The 25,932-nt window shown below is 49.8% G+C and overlaps 1 protein-coding gene across 6 annotated transcripts; it reads right to left on the bottom strand.

The window, feature by feature from the left end:
* Positions 1 to 13,349: 13,349 nt before the first annotated feature.
* Positions 13,350 to 25,010, bottom strand: FAM110A (family with sequence similarity 110 member A). 6 transcript variants are annotated; one of them, XM_090286172.1, is made up of 2 exons: positions 24,937 to 25,010; positions 13,350 to 14,899 (listed from the first exon to the last, which is right to left on the bottom strand). In XM_090286172.1, the coding sequence occupies exon 2, from the start codon at positions 14,800 to 14,802 to the stop codon at positions 13,918 to 13,920; it is 885 nt and encodes a 294-aa protein (XP_090142298.1). In that variant the 5' UTR covers positions 14,803 to 14,899; positions 24,937 to 25,010; the 3' UTR covers positions 13,350 to 13,917. The 6 variants fall into 6 exon arrangements, with proteins under 6 accessions (XP_090142298.1, XP_090142297.1, XP_090142296.1 ...); XM_090286171.1 differs by having other exon boundaries at positions 24,773 to 24,940; XM_090286170.1 differs by having other exon boundaries at positions 13,350 to 14,902; positions 24,773 to 24,940.
* Positions 25,011 to 25,932: the final 922 nt, after the last annotated feature.

The raw sequence follows: 25,932 nt of genomic DNA on the forward strand, positions 1-25,932 counted from the left end.
TAGGTTTCTTCTGGCTTCATGTTGCTTCACCCTTACTATGTGGCTTCATAGTCAAGGTCACTTCTTTATCCAACATGGCTGCTGGGGCTCTGTTCTTAATGATTGAGTCCCATATAGGAAGAAAGAGAAGGGAATTGCATAGGCAACTAGCAGTCTTTCAGGTGCTTTTTTTTTTAAATCTTCACCCAAGGATATACTGTTCTTCCACTGACTTTAGAGAGAGAGGAAGGGGAGAGAGAGAGAAATATCAACATTGATCAGTTGCCTCCTGTAGGCACCACAACTGAGGCCTGAACCTGCAACCTAGGTATGTGCCCTGACTGGGTAATCGAACCTGCAACCTTCCAGAGCGCAGGACGACACTACCACCAACTGAGCCACCTGGCCAGGACCCGGTGTTATTCTAATTCCATTTTAGAGATGAAAAAAGCTGAGGCTCAGAGAGGTGGACTGATTTGCTCATAGTCTGAACTAAAAAATCATGCCTCTTAAGCCTATGGCCCTAACTACTAAAGTATGCTGCCATAGAATCAATGTACCAATATCAATTTAGTGATATACACAACGTTGCTTTGCTAAACCTGAAGAGTCATTAGCGGAGTGAATGTGGGACACTCAACTGTGCTACTGTTTCCTTTGGGTTCGTCACACATTCCCACCCAACTCTGTGTTCTGATGACTTTTCTCCCACTCTTTGACTCTATTTCACCTACAGTGAAAGTTGCTTCCCACCCTCTGCTTCTGCATCACTTGTACTGGACTTAGCAGGAATTCATATTTACATAGTAAAGCTACCTCTGCCTTGTTCTCAACACCCAGAGACGGTTACAGTGATAAAGTATAGTGGTCAAGATCACTGTAATCAACCTGGGTTCAAATCTTGGCTACACTCTTTAGTAGCTATTGGCCTTGTTGGAAGTTACTTAATCTCTGTTCTGTGTGCCTCAACTTCCTGATCTGTGAAATAGGAATGATAATAGCACCTCCTGTCTTGTAGCATTGTTGTGAGGGTTAATGAACGAGACGTGAAAAGTGCTAAGCACAGTGCCTGGCCCATGGTTAGCTCTCAATAAATGTTATTCTTTGGTGCCAGTGTGATCCCAAGTCCAAATACAAGCTCAGGTAAGTCACCTGGAGTCATGCAGATGACTCATGATAGGTTTGAATTACTTTCCTAGGGTTTTCATCAAAATAAAAGCAAACGATTTTAAAATTCTTATGCAGAACTCATTGACCACAATCCCTGAGGCATCCCCAGATACAAGCTTAAGAAGCCCTGATTTAGAGCAAAAAGCACAGGCTTTTCAGATCTGGCTCAGACTTCAGTCTGTCATGAAATTATAGTGGGACCTTGGACAAGTCCCTGGCCCTCTCTGGGCTCAATTTGCTCAGTCCCCCAAAGTGACTTTGATACTATTACTGGGCCAAACATGACGATTGGTTGGAAAAGGAATTTGTGACCTATGAGGTGCTTGGGGTCCTGGAGTTCATCTGGGGGAAACAGGCCCTGCTACTAATTAGAGACGAGCTTCCTACTCCAAGAACTGCCCCCTCCGGGCTGGGATTTGGAGGACCAGAAGCTCTCCAGAGTCTGTCCTAAACCTGTTGTGTGGCTTTAAGTAAAGCCCTTCCTTTCTGGTCCTTAGTTTCCCCATCCACTCATTGAGAACTGCCTTGTTCCATCCGACTGGATCAAACAGAGAGACTCAGTAACTTGCCCAAGGTCACACAGCCAATAGGTCATAGAGAACCAGATTCAAGTCCAATGTTCTTTCTGCACAAAAGCTCCCCACAGATGCCTGCACAGACCAGAGGGGTCACCACTCCATTCTACAGTCAGTCCTCACCCCCCAACAATGCTCTGTCCTCCCAGTCATCACATTGACCAAAGGAAGTTGGGTGGCAGACACCAGAAAGTTACTAACCAAGGAGCCCATCAGTAGATTTATGGGAAGTGGTTCCTGGGATGGGAGAAGAGCAAACCCTCAGCATGAGTACTCCTCAGGGGTCTCTGGGGGACTCAGTAGCAGAGCCTGTGGCTGTCCTCTCTAGGATAGTGGCCAGGGATGACACATCTCCAACCACCCTCTGCCTGTGTGCCTGCGATTCAAGTTTCAAATTCCCAGGAGAAACTCTTACCTGCCCAGCCTGCAGTCGGGTGTCTGTTGACACCAGGGAATCAGCTTTGGTCAGAGAGGACAGTGTGCATGAATCAAACAAGGCCAGTGGGGACATTGTAGTGACACACATTCCCACTTCTGGCCATTTGCATAAGCTATTGCCATCCCTGTAGAGAAAAGCAGGATGTACTTCCTAGACCTGGGAACAGAAATAAACGCATATTTTTGTTTTAATGCATATTTTCGCTTACAAGGAAGTGATACTTGGGGCAGGGGGTTAGATGGGTGCAGGGACAGAGAGTTGAGGGAAAAGAACTAATTTTGTTTTCCCAGAAATGTATGCAGGAACAAAAATGTTCCCAGCCCACAAACATCTGTCTCCAGGGAAACCAAACATCCCTCACCCTGGGAGGCTCTGTCCTGCTGCCCTTTCCAGCAGGCATGACCTAACTCACACACTCGGAATGATGATAATGATGGTGATAAAGCTAGCTAACATTTTTTGAGGCACTTGGCTGGGTATCTGACCTGCATCTCTCATGTAATGGTAGGTATTATTAATAGCCCTGTTTTGTAGGTGAGAAAACTGGGGTTCAGAGAGCTTAAGTGATTTATCCAAGGTCACACAGGAAACAGAGCTAGATTCAATCCTAAAATGGTCAATTATTAGGCCTCCAAAACAGATCTACAGTACAAATCATTTAACAGATGGGGAAAACAAGTCCCACAAAAAGGAAGAAGTTGGGGGCAAGCATTCGCACATGACGGAGCTTCTGTCAGAGTTCCGTGTACCTTACTTAGCTCATCCACTGCCTGAAGGGAAGCATTGCTCCTGCTTCACAGACATGGGCACTGCAGCTCAGCGATGGGAAGTCCCTGAACCAGGGCCCCACAGCTGATGCTGCTGCCAGAGTCCCTCTGACCTAAGACTGTGCTGTGTCCCTCTCCCCTGAGTTCCCAGATTCAGTCAGGTCTGGCTCCCGCAGCTTGGGCCATGCTGTGCTGTGGGGTGAGGGCTCTTCCTACAGGCCACCTGGGCAGCCAGGTAGGGAGCCTGAGGGGAGCCTGCCCGAGCTTGCTCCCCCAGGAGATGAGGGTATTCAGTGGGTGACCAGAAACCGACTCTCTTAGGGGCCAGTGGCCCCATAGAGGAGGGGTTAGCAGAGGGGCTGGTGCTGCGGCCTGTGAAGAGAGGAGAGGCTGAGCCTGGCAGAGCCTCTGGAGCTGGGGCAGCTTCTGCCTGACCTCACCCCCATGTAGGAACCAGGGTTCAAGTCCCATCTGTTCTCTGGACTATAGTTTCCCCATTTGCACATGAGGAAGTTGGACTCAGTGGTTGCTAAGGACCCTCTTAGCTCTGACATTGTAAGGTTCTAGGATGCCTATATTAGTCATCTACTGCTGAGTGAAAAACTGTCACAAACTTGGTGACTGAAGACAATAATCTTACAGCTTTATAGATCAGAAACCTGGGCACAGCACTACTGGGTTGTCTGCTCAGGGTCTTACCAGGCTGAGATCAAGCTGTGGCCTGGGCTGTGTTCTGTTGGACCTCAGGGTCATTCGGGTAGTCAGCCAAGTTCAGTGCCTATGGCTGCCGGCTGGAGGTCACACTTGACCCCTAGAAGCCACCTCAGGTCCCTATTTACCCCACAACCCTGATCGATATTTCCCCTGTAGGCTCCACCTTCAGAGTAGATCCAGAAGCTAATACTCCTCACCCCCCACCCCACCCCCACCCCACCCTGGTCCAGCTCCTTTCTCCCCCGCCAGGACTCCTGCAGTAGCCTCCTCTCCGGCCGCACCCCCTACCCCCTTGCTGCCAGCAGCTCATTCTCCACTTGGCAGCCTGGGATAGGGACTGGGGGTGGGTATTAAAACACAAGTCTGATCATGTCCCACATCTGCTCAGAACCCTCCCATGAATTCTCAGAGTAGAAGCCAATGGCCTTATCATGCCCTACACTGTCCAGCCCTGTTCCACACTGACCCCCACCCCCGCCCTCTCCCCCTCACTCACTCCACTCTTGCCACACTGATGTCCACGCTGCTCCTCAAACACATCAGACACCGCCACTCACCTCAGTTCACCCTGCAGACAGGAGCTCCACCAGGCCCCCCACCCCGCCTCACCTCCTTCCAGCCTCTGCTGAAATGTCATCTGGTCGGGGAAAGCTGCCCTGGCCGCCCTATTTAAAAGCATGATCCCCACTTCTAGCTAAGTTAAACATACACTCAGCACTAGACCCAACCATTCCACTCCTGGGCATTTACCCGAGAGAAATGAAAACATGTGAACACAAGGAGTTCATAGTAGCTTTATGTGTAACAACCAAAAGGTGAAAACAACCCGATGTCCATCAACAGGCTGATGAATAAACAGGTAGGAGACATTTGTACCATAGAATACTACTGAGAAATAGAAATGAACAAACACACAAAGCATGGATGAATCGTAAGTGTATTATGCAGAGAGAAAGAAGCCAGATTCCATTTGTATAAACCTCAGAAAAAGATAAATCCAGTTGACAGTGAAGGAAAACTGACCAGCAATTTCCTGGTGGGTGGGAGGTGGGGATTGTCTGCAAAGGGTCTGAAGGAACTTTACAGGTTGATAGAAATAGCCTAGCCCTGGCTGGTGCAGTTCAGTGGACTGAGCACCGCCCTGCAAACCAAAAGGTCATCGGTTTGATTCCCAGTCAGGGCACGTGCCTGGGATGCAGGTCAGGTTCCCATTTGGGGGCGTGCGAGAGGCAACCAATCAAGGTATCTCTTGCACAATGATGTTTCTCTCCCTCTCTTTCTCCCTCCCTTCCCCTCTCTCTAAAAGTAAATTAATAAAATCTTTGAAAATAAAAAAAGAAACAGTCTATAACTTGTCTGAAGTAGTGGATACACAGATGTCTACAGCTGGCAAAACTCACTAAATTATATATCTAAAATGGGTTAATTTTATTGTTTGTCAGTTATACCTCTTAAAAGGGGGGAAAAACCTAGTCCCCTGCCTCCCTTCCCTGCTTCACTTCTCTCCACAGCATTTCCACTCTCTGAGAGGTGCTGCCTATCTCCCCACTTGAATGTCAGTTCCACAAGAATGGGAGATTTTATTTGTTTTGTTATCTGCTGCATCTTTGGTGCCTAGAAGATTTGGCATATAGCAGGTGATTAATGAATATTGGATGGATGGATAGGTGGATGGATGGATGGATTCAGTCTCTGAAAGCTCAGAGCTAGTTGATGGATGACTGTTTTGAAGTGTCCACACACCCACCTGAGGGTGCGAGACAAACACCAGACCAGCAGGGCCTGTCAGACTGTGGGAAGCGTAAACCTTCCATCCGGGGCTGTGTCATCACCCAGGCATTTGGACAACGCCATACCTGGGGCTGTGTCATACCCACCACCGGCCTTGGCAGGAGGCCCAGCCCAGAACCTGATGCCCATTGGCTGGGGTTTCCCATGGGTGCTCTGTGTGTGTGAAAACCAAAATATTACCGTAGAGGGTGGAGCCACAAAACCCAGCCGGGCAGATCCTAGAATGTGGTCTGTGGTTGCCCCAGGGTGGGGGAAGGGATGGAGCTGACTGGGCCTGCAGTCCTGGTGTCTGCCTGTCTGTCTGTCTGCTTCAGGTTTCTTGTTTTCTGCTTTATTTCACTTTATTTTATATTCTTTCTGCATAGCTAATGCATTCACATGATTCAAAATTCAAAAGGTACCTAAAGTAAGAAGTGAAACCCATCCCACCCCTGGCCCCAGCCAGCTGGTTTCCCCACAGGCAGCCAGTGTGGAAGGTTCCCTGTGTAACTTTCCAGGGAGATTTTATGCCGGTCCAAGAGTGTGCGGACACTCATTCCGGTTTCCACAAGCACAGCACGCCGTGCGCGCCGTCGCACACCTTGCTTTGCTCACTGAGCCAGGTACCTCGCCACCTACACAGAGCGCACTGCCCCACTCCATTTTGCCAAGAGGAACATGTAGACCCAGACAGGGGTAAAGCATCTGTCTGAATGAACGCCACAGGGTCCCAAGGAGCCCAGAGGGGTGAGTGCTGGGGTCTCGATCACCTCCAAACTTACCTCCCTCTCTGCCTCTGCTCTCTGGTGGTATGACCTTGGGCATGTGGCTTTACCTTCCTGTGCCTCCATTGGTACCCATTTCACAATGGTGCCCACTCTGACGAATGAACTCCCCCGGGAGCACTTTGCTCTGTGCTGGGCACACAGTAGGTGACTAAATAAATTTTTAAAACCTAGTCCGTGCCAAGATTAGTCCTGACAATGTCCAGGGATTTTTGCCCTTAAGGGATTTGTCCTATTGGCAGACACTGAAATGGGAGGTCGATGGAGACCCAACAGCCACCCAAAGTAGCAAAGGTGGGACTTATACCCATGCAGCCTGGTTTTAGGTGCTATCAGGGACCAGACACCCAGGGGCCAGCGGTAAAGGGAGGGCTTCAGTAGTGAGGCTCAACTTCGGTCATGCCACCCCCCCCCCCCCACACACACACACACACACTGGCAAGACAAGGCAGGGTCAGACTTAGGTACCAGTAGTAACTGTACTCTGTCCTAGCTGTGTAACCTCCAATGACGCAGCTGTCTCTGAGCCTCAGTGTCCCCACCGATAAAGTAGCTACCATACAGGGTGAAATTAGACACGGACTCAAGAGTTTTGCAAGCTGAAAAGGCTGCAGGCCTGTCAGGGATTAAGGGATTTATATGACCAGTGGACACTGAGGGAGGAGAGATAGGTGGGAAGGGAGGTTGGGGACATCCAAGAGGCCCAATTTGCCCTTAGGAACCTCCCAGGATGGCAGGACCCAGCTGTCAGGCGGCCTCAATCCCAGCCCAGCGCCAGGCTAGCAGGCTCCAGACAGAGCCCCCTGGCTCCAGCTGGATGCCACAGTGAGGGTAAGGGGCCAACGGAGGGCCTGGGCTGGGCTATTTTCATCCCCAGGAGGGCCAGGGAGAGGCCCCAGCTCCCTTCCTGCCCCACAGGTCTTGTCCCACTACCTAAAGACTTCCAACCCAGAACCTACCAAAGACCACACAGGCCTCATAGCACAGCTGGGGAAACCAAGGAACAGAAAGGCAAACAATTTATGTAGGCCACTGAGGGGCTGAAACCCAGACCTCCTCATTTCCAGGAGCCAGTTCCTCCCAGCATGCCATTTGCTGGCTTGTTTTCACTCACTCCTTCATCTAGCAAATGTTAGGGAACACCTACTGTTCCCCAGGGCACAGGGACACAGCCTAAAGCAAAGAAAGTCCCTGCCTCCTGGAGCTGCATTTCTGGTAAGAGAAAGAGACGGGAAACAGACAACGTGTGAGCTAGAAGGTGATGTGTATTTTTCTAGCATAAATAAGTAAATAAATAAACCAGGGTAGGGAGCCAGTGGCTGTGGGACACGGATGGTTTAGCCAGGGAGGGCAGTAAGTAGGTGGGTCAGAGAAGATCTCTCTGAGCAGGTGACATGCAGGCAGAGAACTGCATGAAGAAGTGAGAGAATGAATCATGTGGATAAGTGGGGCAGGATAGATACTGGCAATGAAAACAGCAAACGCAAAGGGCCTGAGGTAGGAATGCGACTGGTGTATTCCTGGAACATCAAGGAGGCAGCATGACTGCATGGGTTAGGTCAAGGGAAGGTGGGAGGAGTAACAGGAATCCAGGTCACAAGGGCCTCGTGGAGCAGTTAGACCTTTGGGTTTTATTTCAGGCTTCCTGGGAAGATAGACTTTCACATTGTTCAGAGACTCATAACCCCACACAGTCTGGCTCTTAATGCTCCAGGTCTGGTCCCACCCATCTCCTTGCTGTTCTTAGAATCTACTCCTCCTGCCACAGGGACTTTACATATGCTCTTCCTTCAGTCTAGTATCTTTTCCCACTCCTATCCTGATTTCCCACTCTTCTCCTTGTTAGCTCCTACCTATCCTTCCCATCTTAGCTCAAGTATCTCAGGCTTCCGGGCCTCCCTGGCCAGGTCAGCAATCTTTCCTTCCTCCAGGACCTAATCTTCTGTGACCACAAAATTATTGGGATGATCAATTAATGTCTGTCCGAAACCTAGAGAGAGCTTCCCAAGGACAGGTGTTTGGGCTCTTTGTTCACTACCATGTCCTCAGGGTGTGGGCAGTGCTTGGCACATGGCAGGCCCAAACAAATGTGTTGCATTAATGACAACTGAATATCATAGGCACTTTATATCTCATATCATTCCATTCTATCCAGTTTACACAGCTCGGTGTGGTGAGGCAACTTGACTACAATCAGAGAGCAAGTGAGTGGTAGCACCAAGAAATCCAGGTTTTTATGATTCGCAAGCTGGGATTTTCCTCAATACTTTTTTACTGGCAACATTGGATATTGTCAATTGGAAACTGGCTGCAATAATTCCTCTACGCCTGTCCTCCTGCCCTTCTGCAATATGACTAAGAGATGGAGACTGTTTCTACATCCCTTGAATCTGACTTGGCCATGTCACATGGTCTGGGACATTTGTAATCACAACCAGAGGCACTGGAGCTTGTCCTTTCTTGCTGAACATGGAACTCTTAAATTACCATGTGAATGATCCCACACAGAGGTGAACTGAGGCACCCCAGCAAATAGCCTGCCAACTGCCAGACTTGTGATGAGACTCTCCAAGACCACCCAGCCCCCCACTGACTGCAACTACATGAGCGAGCCTAGGTAAGACAGAAAGAACTGCCCAGCTGAGCCCAGATTGCCAATTCATAGGATAAATTATTGTCTTAGGTCACTGGGTTTAGGGTGGTTTGTTAAGCAGGGAAGAATAACTGATACACGTACCTGTGAATACACACTGCAGACAACACCTATACTCGTATGCATATAAATGTACACTAATGGCCTTCCATTGAAAACCTGTCAGCACCCACAGACACTCCCACGCCTCTTACAGGTCACACACACACACCAGCCCTCACCCAACCCCACGTACCTCTCTATTCCAACCATTCTCCTGGCTGCTTGCATGTCAATGTAAATGCCAACCTGGAATTGGGAGGGTTGACATTGCCCAAGCTCTATGGCCCTGGCACTGGCCAGCACAGTGCACAGCATGAAGAAGGACCCAGCAGACCTTTGCTGCATGAATGGACAAATAAAGCAAAGGGCAAAGAATGCGCTGTAGGATGGCAGACGGTGCTGAGGGGTTCCTGTGGGTCAATGGTGAGGCCTGGCAGCAGGGCCACAGCTTCAGTTTTTATTGCTCCTAGCAATGCATGTGGGCAGGTACATACAGTGGCACTCACAACTGCTTATCTTACAAATTGTCCCTGTGCCTGAGATTCTATTTGTAAAATTGGTTCCTCTGCTTTTATTAAAAAGTGAAGGTTGTTAAAAAGCACTTGAAGGTTTACAGGAAAGCAACTGGAATCAGTAAGTTATCTTCTATGTGTAACTATGGGGAAATTGAGGATGTCTGAGAATTAAGGAAGGTTTAAGAAAAAACTAAGGGAATAAAAGCAAAGCAGGTAGGTGATAACTCCAGGAAAAAAAGAAAGTTTCACAAGAAAGGAAATGTAACCATAACTTGTGATTTGTGTTGGCAGGAAACAATTCTTATATAATTATAATATCAATAACACTAAATATTCACTTAATGGAAAATTGTGACAAATATAAATTGAAAAGAGAGGAGGGTGAATACAGTTAAATCTTCCTTGATAATAATTATAAACAGAAACAGTCTTGTCCACTCACTGAGTAATGTGCATTATTTTAGGCACTCTACATGTTGACTCCTCACAATAACCCAGCAACTTAAATATTATTATTACTCTCATTTTACATATGAGGAAACTGAGGCACAAGAAGGATAAGTCACTTGCCCAAGGTCATAGGGTCAGTCAGGGGAAGGGCTGGGGATTCGAACATAGGCAGTCAGTCGGCAGAAGCCATAGATGAAGACATCAGACCAGAAAGTAGGTAAATATTTGCCTAAAATTAATTTTTAAAAAACAGCAGGAAAAGCATGTTACTTAGAAATAAGTACCAGAAGAAATTGTTAAAAGAGCAAAATGTGGTTGCTTGGGGGAGCTGGGCTCGGAGTGAGAAGGACAGGGCAAGAGTATGTTTTTTATTAGTACTATTTAATTTATACAGATATACACCCATGAGGAGGGGACAGGGATTGAAAGAGGAGCACAAAGGAACTTTCCTCATTGATAGTGTTGTCTCTGTATCCTGATTGGAGTTTGAGGTAGAATATGCTCCTGTCTGAACTCAGGAAAGGGTGCCTTTAAGATCTATGCATCTCACTGTATGTAAACTTCACCGTCCCCCCAAAAGAAACAAACTGTAAACAAATACTATTAAACTATAGTTAATGATATGTATGTTAAAGTGCCTTTAAGGGGAATTATACTAATATTTGCTACTTCAAAAAGATAAGCTGTCTTACTTGATGGATAGATGAATAGATGGCTGATAAAGCAAATCTAGCAAAAAGATAAGAATTGTTCATTTAGTAAATAGGCATGTGTTCACTGTATAATTCTTTCAAATTTCCTTTAAGTTTGAAGTTTTTCTTGATAAAGTATTGGAGGAAATATATGACTATATTATCTGAAAAATATTAAATTTTTAAAAACCTGAGTGGCGTGTTCTGCCTTGGGCCTGGATGGACCCACAGAACTCTAAGCCCTCCCACGTGCATGTCCAGCTGGCGGGGACAACTGTCACCATTATCTCCCCCAGGTCCCCACCGTACCCTGGGACCCTATAGTCAGGGACCTAGAGCCTAATTCTCCAGCCCCTCCACCCTCCCCCTGGGGGGATCTCCTTTCCCTGGTCCCTTTGAATGCCTCAGTAGCAGAACCAGAAGCTCTTTATTGTACAGGGACAGTAATAGGGCCCTCTAGCTACACCCCATCCCCTGCCAAGAGGGTAAACTGAGGTCTGGCAAGTGGGGTTGGGTGCCTTTCCCAGGGGCCCATCACACTTTCATGACAGAAGTGAACAGCCAGGTTGTCCGTCTCCTAAGCCCACGTGTATATAATTAGCTGGTGGGAAATAGATCAGGGGCAGATCTCATCTCTGCCTAATTAGGGGCTAGGCAGCTGGGGCCAGTCTGGCCTGGGGGAGCTGCTATGGGGGCCAGGAAGCCCAAGGGACTGGGCAGCAGCTGCAGGCCCTCAGAGGTGCTGAAAGGCAGGGGCTGCCTCTTATTGCCCTTCACACTCCAACTGGAGCGGGAACAATAGAGGGGCTGTTTCCACAGATCCCCAAGGCAGAGGCAGGTGAGGCTGTCGAGGCTAGCGGGCTGGTTGCAGGGAGTGGTGGGAGCCCCATCTGCTGCATCCACAGATCTCCACATGGGGAGATGGTAGGCTCCAAACTCCTGGCAGAGGGAAAGCACTCCAGTACCAGGAAACCTCCATTGGAGAAGGCACCTTCCCCACTTTAAGACTCCCTCCCTGCTCTCTTCCCGTTTCAGCTACCCCGGGTCCAGATTTGGTCTTCAGTCAGAAGTCCCTAAACATATCTGCTCCACGATATATGACTATGTGTTTACTGCACAGCTGCCTGTCCCCTCCCCAGCCCAAGACAAGAGCAGGGCCCACATTTGTCTTACCCACTGCTGGGCACCCAGTAGGTGCTCAATAAAGTGACCAGGAAGAAAAGCTGCCAGGATGCAGAAGAGGTGAGGCACGTGTCAAAAGAATCAGGGAGCCAGAGTGCTCCTGACTGTGCGGTGTCCACAGATCAGAGCACAAACCTGCTCTGGAGCAGCTCACAGCTACTATGCCTCCTGCGCTAAGACAAAAGGTGGCCTTCTAAGGTGACCTTTGAAAGGTCACCTTGAGGACTCAATGACAGGATGAGTATAAAGGGTCTGAGTCTAGCACTTTAAGCCTCCTCCAGGAACAAAGGGCCTCCCAGCCTCAATTTCTTTATAGGTAAAATGCAACCCACCCTCTCATGTGTCTAGGGGCTGGCAGGTCACAGCAAGGGGCAATGATTAGCACAAAATTCTGGCCATGCTGCCCAGAGGGGCTGGTTTGACACCTCAAAGGACACCACCTTTGCAGAGCCTGCCCGGATTATCCATCTGTCCTTATCACTCCTTTCAGGTAGGAACCAGGAGGCCCAGCTTCTACATTATCAAACCTGCTGGGCACCTGTGGGCAGGTCATCACCCTCCCTGTGCCTGTTTCTTCATCTGCATCGTGAGGGGGTGGACTCCATTCTCAAGGGCTCTTACAGACTCCTCTTCTATTACCCAATTTCCTCTTGTTTCCTTGAACTACCAGGCCCAGCCCAATCCCCCAGGAGCTGGTTGCAGACTCTGAGAGACAGACAGACAGACAGCTGGGCTGACCTGGATGTTTGTCAACAGCCCAACGGAAATCTCCTCTTTATGCTTAAAATAAAACCTACATCAAACCTGTCACCAGGGCCCCCATTAGAGCTTCCTGTTTCTGAGTGTGGCAGCCAAGACAGCCAGTGTGAAAGGAAGCACCGCGCAGCCCCTCCTTTCTCCCACCCAAGGGCGGGCAGAGGCCACCCAGGCTTTCATCCTTTGTGTCCCCGACCCTAGCATTGGCTGCTCCACCAGCCAAGGTGAGGTCTTCTAACAGGTAACTAACCTGGAGGGAGACAGGAAGGAGCTGAGACCTCATAGCCTAGTGCTGGCCACTTTCTTCCTCTTCCTCCAGCTCAGAGAAGACTGCTGTCCAGCTCCTCCACTGAAGCCCAGAGGGATACTGGCTTGATCAGGGTCACCCAGAGTTGGAGGCAAGTCCACTTATTTTGTGGTGTCTACTCTAAGACCCTCTTCCTCCAAGAACTCACGCTTCCAACCCCCAGTTCTATGGCCTGTGTAACCTCAAGTTTAGAGTTTGACCTCTCTGAGCTTTCTGTCCCCTTGGGAACTGGACAGGGAAAATCAGAACACTCGTGGTCGGGAGGGTCCATGACCATGTAAGCCTTTCCCCTGCAGTTCCTCTTCCTGGTCCAGGTGAAAGGCCCCAGTCCCAGTCCCAGCTCTATCCTGATTTACTCAGCGCCCGGACTCAGTTTCTTCTTTTAGGAAGGAAGTGCACCAGCCTCCCTAAGGATCCCTCAAGCCAGGCCAACCACTGACCTCATGGCCCATCAGATCCTGGGGTAAAAAATTACTAGGCTTGGAAGGCCCTACCCTAAGACTTCTCCCACCTCTAACCCCTTGTGAACACAGAAGAATCTGATGACCCAGCCTTTGAAAAACAAGCATTTGTGTTTATTAACCAAAGGGGGGGTTGCCAGAACAGTGCAGACTCTTACCAGTTCTTTCTGTAGTCTACCCACCTCAGCCAGGCTGCCAAGGCCTGGAAAGAACACTCTTCCCTGCCCCTACCCCAGGATGAGTTCCCAGGGAACTGGGGCCCACTGATTAAGGAAGAAGAAGTCAGCAAAGGATAGAGGCCAAGGAAGGAGGAAACAGAGCCACTGGGTAGATGGACCTACTAGAGATACTTGGTCCCTCACTCTCAGTGAGGAGGGAGAAGTGCCTCAAACCCATGAGAGGAACCAAGTAGAGGTACACTCAGGTCAAAACCCCTATGTGTGAAGAACGGGGAGTGGTCCAAGATCAAGAAGCAACTCTCTCCAGGGTCATTCTGTGCCTGATGGATGCTGGTCCAGCCTCTGAGCCTTTGCCTCTAGACCAAGTTCACAAAAGGCAGCAGTCTCTGGTCTGCCCCAAACCAGGGAAAGGATGCAGAAGAGGTCAAAGCGCCACTTGTCTAAGATCTGTCTTGTGCCAAATGCCAAATCCAGTGGAAGCCTATCCCTCAGCCGCTGGGGTCTCCCGCGCTTGCCGCAACCCGTACAGCCACTTGATCACCCGGGCATTGCGTTCAACCACTGACACGCCATAGGGGACGCGTTCCACAGCCCGCTCCTCCACAGTGGCAGAGCTGCGGTGGGAGCAGCCCCCCTCGGAGCTGCCTGGCCCAGCACTGGGCCCAGCCAGAGACACTATGTCTGAGCTGGCCCGCGCCAGGTGGGCCACACCCAACCCCCGTGCCTCCTCTGGATCTAGGCCGCAGAAGTTAAAAAATCGCTCCAGGTCAGCTGCTGCCCGAGAGAAGCATTCACTCAGGTCTGACTTGGAGCGTTGCAAACCTGGGGGCCGGGCTGGACTGGAGGCAGCCGTGCCTGGTGATGGGCAGGGCTGCGCAGGTGAGGTCGGCAGGGGACGGACATCCACTCTGCGGACAGCGGTCGTACTGGGTGGGGGGCGTGGTGGGGTGGCTGGAGGGTCCTGGTGGGCTCCCTCTGCCCGTCCGGGGGTAAGGCTAGCCTCGGCAGGGGACACGGGACTATCACACAAGTCGATGAGGTTGCTAAGGATGTCCAGGTCCAGTTGGGGCCGGCGGCCGGGGCCAGGCAGGGCTCGGCGGCTAGAAGTGAGCACAGTGCGGCGAGTCCCGGGGCTAAAGAGCGGCTGCTTGGATAGCAGAGGCTGCACAGGTTCCTGGCGGGTGTTGGCCACGTGCAGGCTCTTGACGTACTTGGCCTTGTCGGCCTCCAGGCGCTCCACAGCACTAGGTTTCCGGGCTCCACCGTCTGCTGGCCGACGTAGCAGGTAGCCGGGGACCTTGGTCCGCAAGCGGAAAGGTAGGGAAGTGGTGTCCCGGGCACCAGGAGACAGCTTGTCCACAGGCATGGCTGTTACATATTCCAAGGCTTTCTGTATGAGGAGACCGAAGAAATGAGGAGACAGAGATCCAGAAAGAAAGTTGGCAACTGGACGCCGGCAACGACTGCTAGGGAGGAAAGAAAAGGAAGGTCTGAGCACATTCAGACAAAGGCTCCGCAACGACTGGAAGAGGCGGCAGACGCCTTCCCATTAAAAGTGAAGGCCACGCCCCTAGCTCACAGGGATCCAATCATAAGGCAGAAAGTAGCAGCTGGGGTTTGTGGCTCCGCCTACACCCCTGCCCTCCTCCGAGGTCCCAGTAGCCCTGTTCTGGCAGAGGAAAAAGCTGCCGAAGAAAAAGACACGAGCAGCCTAAGCAGAAAAGACAGGGTAAGGCACACTTTAAAAGAAGCAAAACGGGCTCTGAGCCGTGTGCTGGGCACCAGCCGGCTCAACCCCCACAGTTCTCTTAACAACTCTATTTTGCAGATGGAGAAACAGAAGCCCAGGGAGGCAACCAACTTGATTAAATTAATTCAGCAAGTTGGTGGCTCTCCTCCTTGCCTCCATGCAAGGAGGTGCTGGCACAAAAGTCTTGGGATTGGGTGACCAAGAGAAAGGGGTCCAACCCAATCTGGACTGCCCACACGGAGCCTGGTAACTCCTCCAACCCTCATGCACCTAAGGCAGGAAGCTACCCTGTGCCATTCACCCGCCTAGACATGCCAGGCCCCAGGCACAGCAGGAGAGCTTGTGGGGGAGGAGTGCAGAAAATGCCCCCCACACACACATAGTGAAGTACAGATATCATCAGCTTCCAGTATGGGACTGCAATGCCAGGCCTAGGATGATCCATGAACACCCATCACAGGGCAGCGTCAACCCTAAGCTGTGCTGCTCCAAGAGTGGCTGGAAATGCCGAAGATCACACAGCTCTTGATCTGCCAGCAGGCAGGAATGCCCACACCCAGGTGCACAAGTATCAGAACCTGGTGTCCCGGTCATCAGGCCATGCCCTGCCCCTTTTGCAAAGAAGAGCTGGGGCCATAAAGTGACCCCGCAGCCTCTCTGGAGATGGGCCAGAAGAAAACCGGTAGACCAAGTCCTGAACTTTCTCATCTGCTAATTGGGGGAGGAAGGCTTTGTCTAGGTGACAGCCAAGAGGACTTGTAGTTCAAGCCATCTAGAGATGTGTTGTCTAATTCAATAGCCACTATCCATAACCTTAGTTTTAATTTATTTTTTTAATTTTTATTAATTTATTTTTAGAGAGAGGGGAAGAGAGAAAGAGGGAGAGAAACACTGATGTGTGAGAGACACATCAATCAGCTGACTTCCACATTCCCCCAACAGGGGACCCAGCCCAAAATCCAGGCACGCACCCCAACCAGGAATGGAACCAGCAACCCCTCAGTTTACAGGCTGGTACTCAATCCACTGAGCCACACCAGCCGGAGCAGATTTAAATTAAATAAAAACTTACCATTCGGTTCCTGGATCACACTAACTACATTTCAAGTGCTCAAGAGCCATACACGTCTAGTGGTCATTATAATAGACAGCACAGAGTGGGGCATTTCCATCCTCAGCAGAAAGCTATATTGGACAGCCCCACCTACTCACCAAAAATTCCAGGAGGGAAAGTCTAGATTGAGGTGGGGAAGTAGGGATACCTACTGTATGCTAAATATTTGACACTGTTCTCTCCTTTAATCCTCCAACAAGCCAGTGAGATGGGTCACTGTCACCTCATTGGTGGTGATGGAGAAACTGAGACTCAGAGAAGTGACCAACAGAGGTCCCAGAGCAGATGAATAAGACCCAATTCATATGAAGCTGAAATCATTTATCTTTTATATGTATGGTAGTTTTACTCTATGTTGTTCCCATGCCTCTAACATATCAATCAGCTCCGTGAGAGCACGGGCTATCTGTTTTGTTCACTGTATCTAAGTTTCAAGATATTGCTCTTGACACATAATAGGTATTCAAAACAATTTTATTGACCTGAAATGCCTATGGGGGCCAAATGTGAATGGGCAGACCAGGTATAAACTAAAGAGGGGCACAACCCAGTCTACTGCAGGCAACAAGTCCAAGGTGGTAAGTGTAGGACATTCTAGGAAGCTGGAAATCCACAAATGCAGGGAAACCCTAGATTCTTAAATGTTACCACATTCAATAATAATAATAATAACTTTAAAAACATTGCATGTACAGGGCAAACAAAACATGTTTGCAAACGTACCTGTCACCAGCCCCCTTCCATCTGGCCCCTAGACTCAGTCTGAGACCTTTGCTACAACAACAAGTTGAGAGCAGAACTTTGGAGGCTGTTGGCCGAGAGCCAGAGCTGCTCCCAAAGAGAAGGAATGGAGTAGGTGGGAAAGGAAGGCCACCCCACTCAGAGCGGACCCCCAGGAGACCTCAGGTGGGAAGGGTCTGATAGGAATGGCAGCCTCACTGAGCCCGGTCGAAATAGCTAGACTGCCCCACCTCCGGCTGTCGCCTCCCAAACCAGTCCAACCCGTCGGTGGCGGTGGTTCCTCGGCACTTTCCCACTATTGGGGAAACAGGGAAGAAGGCGGTCAGGTGGGCAAGGGCGGAAGCCCCGCGCCCCTACCCTCTATAGCTGGACCTGTTGGCCCCAGGGCCTTCCAGGGACAGATGCGGGGCTTTGGGGTCGCTGGCGCGCCTGTCTTGGGTTTGGCTACCCACCAATTGTGCGCTTTGTGCAAGCAGCTGCGCCTCTTACAGACTCGTTTCCTTATCTGTGAAATGCGATTAAAAATAGACCTCCCTGAGCCTCCAGGTCACTGTGAGGATGGAGAGAGAAAACAGGTCGAGGGCATTCTTCAGCATCTGGCTACAAAGGCGGCTCTCCATGAAGGGGACTCCTTGTTTTTCTTAGGACTTTGACCCAACTCCGCAGACCGTCCCCCTCCCTCCTCGCAAGGGTCTCTAAGCCCGTCCGGAAGGGTCTGTTCGAGCTGGGACCACAGACGAGGGAGGCACGGGCCAAAGGCTAATCCATGAGCTGATCTAAACAAGCCCCATTTCACAGGTGGGCAAATGGAAGTGCCGCGGCTCCTGCGACCTGAACCCAGGGGTCCCAGTCCCCAGGTGGGACTCGTCCTGAGTCTATGAGCCTCCTCTCATCACCCAACGCGCCATCCACAGACTTCAAATGATACCCACAAATGGCTCCAATCACTCCGGCCCCGGGCCCTTCTCGCTGGCATCTCCGGGGCATGCATCCCCACTTTGCCCCTCCCTACCTGCTTCCCTGAAGGCAGCCTCAGGAGAGAGGGAGTAGGGGCAGCTCGGATCCAGGTCTGGCTTCTACCCTTCCCCACTTCGAGGCGATCTTGGGGACTCCCAGCGATGGAGGAAACCGCGAGCCTGGCGGCGCACTGACTCTGGCCGCGCTGGCCGCCCCTCTCTGGGTCTTAAGTGAGGGGGCTGACGGCACGATTTCTGCGGTCTCCATCCAGGACGGAAGGTGAGCCCTGCCCGGTCCTGGCTTCCTGAGAAGTAAGGAGTGCCTGGACCACCCCGTGCTCTGACCCGGAGCCTCCAGCCCAGGCCCCCACGTACCTGGCTGCGCCCGCACCGCTACACTGAGCTCCTCCGGCCCAGACCGGCCCACCTGGGCTTCAGGTAACAAGCGTTTGCGCAACTTCCGGCGACCAGCCGCAGGCAGGTGAACCCGCCGACCCAAGTATTACCGGAAAAGAATGAACGAAAGCCAGGCAGCGGCCAGCACCCGAGCCCAGAAGCGCTGGCAGTGGGCTTGGCGCCAAGACCCGGTCGCAGCCGGCCAGGGCCCACCCCAGGAAGCTCTTCCGCGAGCCGGGGCACGCCCATTCACTGGCCCCATCCTCGGGCTGGCGGATGGAATCCCCTTGGCCCACTCCCGCAAGCGTCCCCACTGCGTCCCCACCTTGGAGACAGAAGACCTGAGTCCTCCCCAAAGCCACAATGACTGCCAGTTTATGGTCACTGTGTCAGGCATAAGAAAGTGCTTTGCCTGGTAGCAATTAACCCATTTTAATCTTCCCAACAACTCCCATGAGGTGAGCTCTACCATGATTCCCACTTGACTAATGGAATACTGTGGCTGGGACAGGCTGAATCAGTTGCCCAAAGCCACTCTCAGGAGTCCAACCTGGGCACTTTCCCTCCAGACCAACCCTTTATGCCACCTCTTTCCAGCTGTGTGTCCCTGAGCAGGTTGGGGACCTCTGGCCCTCCACTCTGTCCAGTGAGGAACGTCTCACCTTCCAGGCCAGGTCAGCATGAATTCTTAGTGCCCGAGAGTGCCTACAGAAGGTTTGAGCAAGCTCTAAACATTAGTAACAACAGCAATAACAGTAATAATAATAACTACAATTTTTGAGTGCCAAGCACTGTACTTACATAAATCTCAGGACAACCCTCACCCACACCCCCGCCAAGGAGAAACTGTTTAATCCCATTTTCCAAGGAGAGAGTAGCCCTGCTGGAAGGAAAGAATCCCTGGAAGGGAGGTGATTGTCTCCTCTGCCAGCCTAAGCCCTGTTACATCACTTGAGGTGGCACATTTGATTAGGCCGTTTCCACTGGGATCCTAAGGCCCTCAGACCCTGGGGAGGCTGAAGAGGGCCCAGATCCATGTCTGTGCCTGGAGAAGGCTATGACAGAATTGGGGTGGAGGGCATCAGGAGACAGGAAGTGACTCAGGGAACAACTCTCTACCCCTGGCAGTGAGTCAACTCTGAGGCCCCCTCTGGGCCCTGGGGCCTGATTTTCAGAGAGTGAGAAAGGCAACAAGAGCATCATTCCCCACAGTGGCCTACTGCGGCCCTGCCTGGCCCTCCACTGAGACAACAGTGGGGTGGAGGAGGGTTCATTTTAGCACGAATTGTAGTAAAAGTAAATCAACAATAACAATTTTCATAAAAAAATAGGTAAGAATTTTTCTGAGTGCTTTCTCTGTACCTGGCACTCTTCTAAACTCCTTAATTTATTTAATCCTCACACCCACCTGTGGAATAGGTACTACTATTATGGCTATTTTACAGCTGAAAAAAAACTGAGGCACAAAGAGGTGGGACTACTTGCCTGAAGTCACAAAGCTAGTAAAGGGCACAGCCAGGATTTGAACCTAAGTGTGGGCTTTGGGGGGCAGAAGGGATAACAGGTCTCCAATATTGGGCTTTGGCCACTTAGCAAGGGAACCCAGAAGGAAAAGCTGCCTTAGGAAGCACTCCTGGCTATGGTTCCGGGTCTCAGTTTCCTCAGCTGTAAAATAGGGGCAATAATAGAAATGTTTTCCCAACAGAAATCAGATCTCATCACTGCTCTGCTTAAAACCCCCTGCGGCTCCCCATTACCTTAGAATAAAATCCAAACTCTCAACTCAGCCCTCAGGCCCTCCCAGATCCAGTCCCTGCCCTCCTTTCTCACCTCATGGCCAACCTTTTCTGCTCCAGTCACATTGCACTCCCAGCTGCTCCAGAACATTCCACAGTCTTTCCTGCCTCGGGGCCTTTGTACCATCTGTTCTCTGCCTGGAACCTCTTCCCTCATCTCCTACAGGTCTCACTTCAGATGTCACCACCTCACAGAAAACTCCCTGACCACTATGAGGCTCCCACAGACTCTCTCACCTGGCCCTTTCCCTTCTAAGCACCCTGTTAGTTTAGATGTTCATTTATCTGTCACTTATCTGTTCCTATTTCCCCCACTGGGCTGGCAACTCCATCACACTCTTCCTTACTGTCTTCCTCCATGGACCAAACATATTAGGGAACGCTGCTGACCAAGTGGCAGGACTGGAACCAGTCTACCTCAAAGGCCAAAGCCCCTCATCACCTAGCCTTCTCCCAACCCCTGCCCCTGCCCCAGGCCCTCCCCCACCTGCCCCACTCCTCCAGCCTCAAGTCACCCCCATTCATGTGGGGTCTGGCCACTTCTATCTGAGTCCGTTTCTGTTTCCAAATCTCCAGACACCACATCTGAACCTCTGCACATGCTGGGTCTGCTGCCTGCAGTGCCCATTTCCACTCCATCTCCCTGGCCACCTCTGAGCACAGACTCTGAAACGAGCCTGCCTGGGTTCGAATCCCAGTTCCACCAATGATCAGCTATTCAACTTCTCCATGCCTCCATTTCCTCAGCTGTAAAACAGGACTCTTAACAGTGCCTCCCTCCCAGCACGAGGCCTGTGCATGACAAATGCCACCAAAATGTGAGCTGTGGTAACTATTAAACCAACCAGGTATTCCAGTGCCCAGCTCTGGGGCGAGGCCTTCATCAGCCCAGAATGTTAACCCAATTCTGTCAAAGGTTATAAATCTAAGAGTGCAGAACCACCTGAATAGACATTTCTATAAAGAAGGTATACAGACAATAGACCCATGAAAAGATGCTCAACATCACTGATTATTACAAAAACGTAAATCAAGACCACAATGAGATACCATGTGACATTCATTAAGATGGCCATTATGAAAATATATATATACACAAATACCCCTCAAAAAAGTAACAGGTATTGGTGAGGATGTGGAGAAATCAGAATCCTTGTGCACTGTTGGGAATATAAATAGTGCAACCACTGTGGAAAGAGTATGGCAGTTAGGCAAAAATTTTTAACCAGAGTTACCATAGGATCCAACATTTCTATTTCTCAATATACACTCAAAAGAATTGAAAGCGGAGAATTGAACAGATATTTGTACACCTATGTTCATAGCAGCAATAGTCACAATAGCCACAAGGTGGAAGCAACCAAATGAATGGATTAAACAAAATGTGATATATACAATGGAATATTATTTAGCCTTAAAAAGGAAGGAAATCCCGACACATGCTTTAACATGTGAGCCTTGAAGACATTACATTAAATGAAATAAGCAGACACAAAAAGACAAATATTGTGTGATTCCAATTATATGAGCACCTAGTCAAATTCATAAAGACAGACAATAGAACCGCGGTTGCCAGGGGCTACAAGAGAGGAGCTTGAGGCATTAGTGTTTAATGAGTGTAAAATTTCCATTTGGGAAGATGCAAAAGTTCTGGAAATGAATCGTTATAGTTGCACAATAATGTAAAGGTGCTTAATCCCATTGAACTGTACACTTAAAAATGGTTAAAATGGTCAATTTTATCTTAATACATTTTTAAAAAGAAAAAAAGAGAATACAGAGTCTAGAGCCAGACTTCACAGATTTGAATTCCAGCTCTAGATGACCTTGTGCAAATTACTAAACATGTCTTGTGCTGTTTCACTTTGTAAGATGGAAATAATAACAGTGGTAACTACATACATCATAGTATTGAGGGAATTAAATGAGTTCATATTTATAAAGTACTTAGCACACTGTCAGTGCTCAAGAGGTGTTAGTGATTTTTATTCTTTGCTGAGGGGGCAAGAGGTAAGGTTTCTGATGTTTACAATTTCCATGACATTCTGTAACCCCATCTCCACCCCTTCCTTCCACCTGCTTATCTCCTTCTGTTCAGCAGAAGCCCAACCCAGACTTGGGTGGAGACAGGGAGGCCCTCACCTGCCCCAGAGGAGGATCAGGAAGGCTCCAAGTACCAGGAAGGGGGCTGGACAGTAGTGGAGCTCCAGCTCAATTTCAGCCCAGCTGTCAGGGTCAGAAACACTCAGATAACTGGACATCGTCCAGGGCCACACCAGGCCTCACGCTATTTCTGGAGTCTCCCTAGACGCTCATGCTCTGACCTGCCTGGTGTCAGCCTTGCCCGGGGCAGCCTTGCACAAACCCTAGGAAGGCAGAGGTGAGCAGGCTGTGGGAAGGATGTGGGGGCAGTCACCTAAGGCAGCAATCTTCTATTTGGCCCACTGAAGGCTCACCTCCACCAACTCAATTTTCTGGGCCTCCATGTGCACTGAGGTTGCAAAATGGGGATAAAGGGGCTTGGTGGTGGAGATGCCACATGCAAAGCCTTAGGGAAGGGCCTGGCACACAGGATGGGAGAGGTGGAAGTTAGAACAGACCCACAGCCAAGCCAACATCTGTCCTGAATTGCCCTCTGCCCAGGTCTGAGCTCATCCATCATTGCCTCTTATCTTGGACCAGAGATGTGAAGAAACTTGCCCAAAGTCACACAGCAACTCAGTGACAGATCACACACAAAGTAGTGGCCTTTTGGTTAAATATCTAATTTAATATATATAGATTTATAATTTTTCAACCAGGTGATATATGCACATGATTCAATTCAAGAACTATAAAAGGGAATGAAGTAAAAATAAACTCTCTCCCACTCCTGTCCCCAGCCACCCAATTCCCCTCCCTGCAGGCACCACTATAACCAGACAGTTGTGTCCTTCCAGGGAAATTTTAGGCAGAGACAAGCAATAATGGGCATACATTCTTTTTTTTTTTTTTTACACATATGGCAACACACCATGTGTACTGTTTTTACCTTGCTTTTTTTACTCAGTAACATGTTGTTCTTAATATGTTATTAATATATTATTTATTGTTATTAATATGCTTAATAATATATGGTGTTGACTAATGGATGCTGTGCCACCTCAGTGCATGAAGAGCCCACCAGTCCCTGCTGATGCCACTTAATGTATCCAGTCTCTCCCCCTTGCACACCACACTGCAGCAAAACTGCACCTACCTCACTTTGCCCAGAAGTGGGACAGCTGGATTGAGGGATGCACTTGTAATTGTGACAGAGATGGGGCGACTGTGCTCCACAGAGGCCACATGAGTTATTTTCGACCAGCAGCACACACCACAAATGGTCAATAAATGTCAGCTTTAGTTACTTTGATTACAGAGGTTTGGGGTACCCCTCAATTTTGCATTGGAGGCAAGTACCTTACTTACCTCATCCTAAACCCCCTCCTTTCATCACACTCCAGTTGAGGAAGATAATAAAGTCATTAAAAAGTGAAATATATAGGCAACAGATGGGGTAAATGTTACTGAAATAAAAATAGACAAGAGGGAGGGCAGGGCATATGAAGTCAATAAATATTTGTTGAAAGAATGAATGAAACCCTTGTTTTCTTCTGAGTTCTCAGAGCTCCTCTCCCCAGAGCCAGGAGGAGAGCTGGGAGGAGAGAGGATAACTCCCCTTGAAGAAATTCAAGACTCTCGGGTGCTTTGAGTGTCTAGGATCCTAAGACAGAAGCCAGAAAGACTGGGAGCCACCCCCAGCGGTGCCAAGTGTGACTGTGTGACTTTGGGCAAGGGGATTATCTTCTTAGAACCTCAGTTTCTCCAGCTGCAAAAGGAAACCAACAATCGCAACCTGGGGACTGGGGGAGGGAGGGGCAGGGAGCGCCAGGAGGCAGAACATAGTCTAGGTCAGGAGCTCACCAGGAAGAGTCCCGACCCCACTCCCAACTCCAAAGTCTCCGGAGGCTCTGGTGACTAGTGGCTTCCATTGAGGGGCTGCCTCTATCCTTTACCCCAATCTGAGCCAGATTCCCGAGTCCGGCAGTGACTCCAGGGTCTAAGCACCTGTTGCCCACCCGGCATCTAGCCCAGAAATGTCAGTCCTGCCCGATACCCCCAGAGCGGCTCTTTGAGAAGAACAGCACTGTAATTCAGAACCCCGTGGACAGAAGGACCAAGCCCAACCCCTAGCATGCTGGAAAAGGCAGGTGCCCAGAAGAGGCACCCGGTAGAGGCAGGAGGGAGGTGATCCAGCCAGAACTCCATGGGCCATGTCCCTGCTGCTAAGAGGCTGAAAATTGACTACCAGTTGCCCCTCTCAAGACAAATCTAGATCTAGCTAGGACAGAGACGGTTAGGTGGAGCAGAAATACCTTAACTGGATTCTCTGCCAGATTTCACGGGGTTGACACTTGCCTGCCTGAGCCTCACCATTCTCTTCTGTGAAACGGCGACCCCCCCCCCCCCCAGGTATGACGCGGGGAGAACACACACCGTAGGCTCTCGGTGAATTGAGCCCCCCAGACCCGAGCGCGGGCCCAGACCACCCGCACCCTCACCTGGAGCCCACCCTAGGCGATTCCGGGGACTTCAGGTTCGGGTCTTGGAGAGGTGCACAGCTCAGAAGTGGGTCCCGAATGGTCACGCCCAACGCCGCTGGTGGGGGAGGGGACAGCCCCACGTGAGGACCCTGCAGGGACCTCTTCGGAGCTGTCCTCCGCACCTGAGTAGAGCCGGAGGATCAGGCTGTCCCAAGGCCCCCACCGGAACGCAGGTCCGGGTGCGCAGAGAAAAAGGAAGTAAGCGTGCCTTTCCCCCAACCACTACCCCCGTCATGAAAATGGTTTGCCCCGGACATCCTCATTGGTTCTTCGCTTCCGTTCGAACACCGCGCTGCCCAAGTTGCCCGGCGACCAATTGACTTGAGTTCCGTGGGTGAGCAGCCCCGCCCCCTCTCTCTGGTCTCCTGTTCTTCACTCGGTTGCCTTAGCCCAGATCCCTATATTTAGGGTCCCGGGACTGATTCCTAGTCCCAACTTTACAGCTAACTCGCTGTTTGAGCCTGGGCAAGCCCCTTCCCTCTCTGTTCCCCTAAAAGCAGAACAATTAGTTAGTTTTAAAATATGTGCAAACCCAGCAGTCTTAAAATTTACTAAGGAACTGACCAAAGATATGAGGAAAAGTTAATATAGCCCAACGTTACTTATCATAGCAAAATAATGGAAATAACGTCAATGCTCCCCGAGAGGGAATTGGTTATAGAAATCCACTCTGTGGAAGAGCTAAGTTTATTGAGTTTTTATAATCCAGATAGCTTTAGATGACAAGACTCTTGCCAGTGCTCATGGCATAACCCTTTAGGTGGGTACTTTTCATTATCCCTACTTACTGATGAGGAATATTATGCAGCAATTAAAAATGATGTAGTTAAAAGATATTTAAAGTATGGGGGAAATGCTAAGAAAGTGTTAGTTTTTTTAAAGTATGTTTCAAAACACCATGTACAACATAAATATGTATTAAATACATAATCATAGTAGCACACATATAGATACATAATCATTTATAATAATAGTACTTAATCTTTTCTTTGTGATTTTATGGATTTTTCAAATTTCCAACATTTAAGCATGTCAAGAAAAAAATTTTTTTAAAGGATTAGAATAAGTTAACTGGAAAGGGTCTTGGAGATGAGGAAATTTCATAGCTGTGAGTCACT

This window comes from Furipterus horrens, unplaced genomic scaffold (assembly GCF_987537825.1).
Source record: "Furipterus horrens unplaced genomic scaffold, mFurHor1.1.pri manual_scaffold_8, whole genome shotgun sequence".
NCBI classification, from domain to species: domain Eukaryota; kingdom Metazoa; phylum Chordata; class Mammalia; order Chiroptera; family Furipteridae; genus Furipterus; species Furipterus horrens.

Bases quoted from the DNA above. Each gene is read 5' to 3' on its own strand.
- FAM110A (XM_090286172.1), bottom strand. From the start codon at position 14,802: ATGCCTGTGGACAAGCTGTCTCCTGGTGCCCGGGACACCACTTCCCTA.